We start from the raw sequence: 3,341 nt of genomic DNA, 5'->3' as shown, positions 1-3,341 counted from the left end.
TTATACATGATATCTCGAGAACTCGGTAGTGGAACTGACACCATAAATTACTAGAGGCAGTCTGTAATGGCCTTGTATATGCCTCCTTTGATAGACTAATTACAACAAGAAAGATATGGTAAAAATGGTCCCTTGACACACAGACCAGAATACAATATTATTCAAATCAATAAAAAATTTACAGCAAATATTTAACCTCCATTTGACCGCGAAAAAATCCGGTCACAATTTAGTAGTTCAAAGTGAAATAGCAATGAAATAATCCATGCATTAATCACTTATTATGAAAGTAATTACCAGAAATTATCATCAACAATCCAAGGGATTAAAGATATTTACAGTTAACCATACAAAATAATTTTGAGGAACTGTATGTAGGCTACTTAGACGACTCAACAAGTGAAAACGCAGGAGGAAATTACACCCTTTGGAAATATATGCATGTCAGATCATGTGAAGCAAAAAATATTTTGTTACACTGAAGCATTTACAATTTTTTTTTCTTTATGTGTAGCATATACTTGCAAAGGAGAACTGTCGAACTGTCACATCAATAGAGTGTAGCCTAGCCTATATAGCCTAAACTAAGAAAAGTTTCATTTTTATGGCTGGTATTATCAGGACTGAAGTTATAACCTAATAGACACCACTTGATACTCTCGGGAGAAAAGCATCCGGCATTTAAGCGAGATGAATGAAGTAGTTTCAGAATTTTATTATATTCATTTACAGACCGATTGCATTTATTGGCAATATATTTTCTATTTGATGAGAAAGTTTAATAACAATCCACGGGTGTTGACATCTGCTTGTTAGCGAGCGTGTCTGAATTCGCTTATTTATCCTACTCTTCATTTAACCGATCGCCTCAAATTACCACTTTCGGCTTAAAATTAAACTTGACTAAATCTTTCGCTGTTTTCTGCTAGACATACTAGTCAGATAACTAAATGTAAACTAAATATATATATAGGCCTATAATAAAAAAAATACAACATTCCTAGTCATGAAGCTTTTTTGTAAAACAAATTTATTCATTTTAGGGATAGGATGGTCTTGAGTAGAAACGTCAGTTTAAATAAAACTCTCCGTCTCACATAATGGGCTATAACCTGATACAGCCATAGCATCACAGAAAGAAACATTCACAAAACAAAAGTGGAACATTTCAACAAGATCTACAATCGTTCACAAGCTTTAAAAAAACCTCACTATAAATAAAACAAACTTTGCGCTTGCGACCAGCACAGTTTTTCATTTCAATAAAACCTAGTTCATAAATGAACAACAACAAAACCTACACAGATCTGGACAAAACTGGCATTCTAAAAATAAGTGTAAACATTTATGAGTGAACGTAGTCTCCCTCCATTTTTCTTTCTTTTTTGTTTTTGAAATAGGCTACAGTCTCTTCACGAAACCACGTGCCTTTTTCATTGAGTCAAACTCTGACGGCAAATAAGTCAGAAGTCCAGTATTTTCCGACAGACGTTGATTGCTTTACAGCTTATGACAAAAAGCTCCTCTGCAATACAGTTTATTCAGAAGTCCCGATGTGTCGTCATAAAATGCTCTAAAACGGACAACTCAATGAGATTAAAAATAGAAATTGAACTTCGATTATTTTTTGCAAATCAAAATGTTCAAGTATCCGACGTACTTAGTCTTTTTCAGGAGTCTTTCAGATGTGGGTCAGGGGTAGCGTTCCGTTCACGCCAGTCCCTGCGCTTTGATAGTGCGGGTGAACGCTGTGTAACCGGCTGCTCTGTAGGCTGGCGTGGTCGGCGCTGTCTCCTCCGGGGGGCAGGTACATACTTATCATATCCCTCAGGTCTCCCAAACAAGCACGCTGAGAGTGAGAGGTTATGGCCGGAGGAGGAGAACTGGGTTCTGTCTTGCACACTGAAGCAATGGAGCCCAAACCCATTGCACTGGAAGTCTGCTGCGTGTATGCTGGGGACATGCTGTAGGTGGACGCGGCGTTCATGTAGGTCTGGGCCGTGGACATCATCGGGTACTGAAGTCCCGCCATGTCGTACCGGTGCATCTGCTGGAGCTGGGGGCTGTTCATGCTGGGATGCTGAGGGTAGGCCAGCTGGTCCTGCATGAGGGAGTACGCGCTGTTCGTCCAGCCGTTCATGTGCGTGTAGTCCATCCGCTGGCCCACTGACACGGCGCTGTTGACAGCGGTGGCACCGGGTGCCAAGAGTCCTCCGGGCAAGGAATACTTGTCTTTCTTCAGCAGGGTCTTGGTCTTCCTGCGGGGACGGTATTTGTAATCCGGGTGCTCCTTCATGTGCATGGCTCGTAAGCGTTTGGCCTCATCAATGAAGGGTCTCTTCTCGGCGTCAGTTAAAATTTTCCAGTCAGCACCGAGGCGCTTGCTGATCTCAGAGTTGTGCATTTTGGGATTCTCTTGAGCCATCTTCCTCCGCTGGCCGCGGGACCACACCATGAAAGCATTCATAGGCCGCTTCACCCGGTCCTGGTCGTTGGAACTGTTGTTTTTGCCACCCGCCACCGAGTTGGACTGCGGAAGGGGGCTTTTAATCTCGGTTTCCATCATGTTATACATTCAAACGACTTGAAAGTGGTGCCAAGCACTCGAAAGAAAACGATGGAGTTTAAATAGCCTCACAAAATAAAGTAGAATGTAGTCAGTCAAAAGTTCAAGAGAACCAAAACTCTGGTCAAGTGAAAAGCTTCAGATCCTTTCAACTACCTCCACTCTAGTCTCGTGTGTCTTGCTCTGCTCTGCTACGGAACTCTGGAAAGTTGTGCGCTAAACTCAGCTGTTATTACAGGCTCGGCCATGTGATTTGGATTGACAGCATAACAATGAGCTCAGCGCCGACCAATCAGAGAGCGCCTCACAGTCCGCCATCCAAGCAGAGCGCTGCCAGTGCACTGTGTCTCGGGATGCACTTTAAGTGGGACAAAATACATCAGGGTCATCTTTGCACTTTTGACAGAAGTAATCACCTTGCAAATATTGTTTTAAAGCGGTCGTTATCCACTGAGAATGTTATCCTTGCGGTACTGAAAAAGTTATGGGTTTCAAATGTTCCTCCGAAAAATGCTGAAACTGCTCAATGGAATACAACTAAAGGAAAAAAGCATGTTTAATTTATTGCCTAAAATAAAGGCAAGAATCAGGATAGATCCAATTTATTGGATTCAAACATAAATATTTCAACTATAAACTTTGCCTCTGGCAATGGCACACAACCATGATCATTAATTAAACAAATAATACATTAATTAATTAAAAGTTCAATATATATATTGAAATACAATACTATTTAATAACAACTTAATATTTAAATAGGCTACATCATGTA

General features: G+C 40.8%; 1 protein-coding gene across 1 annotated transcript; it reads right to left on the bottom strand.

Moving 5' to 3' along the window:
* Positions 1-994: 994 nt before the first annotated feature.
* On the bottom strand, positions 995-2,781 carry LOC128027233 (transcription factor Sox-3-like). Its single transcript, XM_052614618.1, has one exon. The coding sequence runs from the start codon at positions 2,573-2,575 to the stop codon at positions 1,682-1,684; it is 894 nt and encodes a 297-aa protein (XP_052470578.1). The 5' UTR covers positions 2,576-2,781; the 3' UTR covers positions 995-1,681.
* Between the last annotated feature and the right edge of the window lie 560 nt (positions 2,782-3,341).

The sequence above is a fragment of the Carassius gibelio genome, chromosome A14, assembly GCF_023724105.1.
Source record: "Carassius gibelio isolate Cgi1373 ecotype wild population from Czech Republic chromosome A14, carGib1.2-hapl.c, whole genome shotgun sequence".
Lineage (NCBI taxonomy): Eukaryota > Metazoa > Chordata > Actinopteri > Cypriniformes > Cyprinidae > Carassius > Carassius gibelio.
The sequence above is the reverse complement of the archived record's forward strand: the minus strand, read 5'-3'. Positions and strand labels throughout refer to the sequence as shown.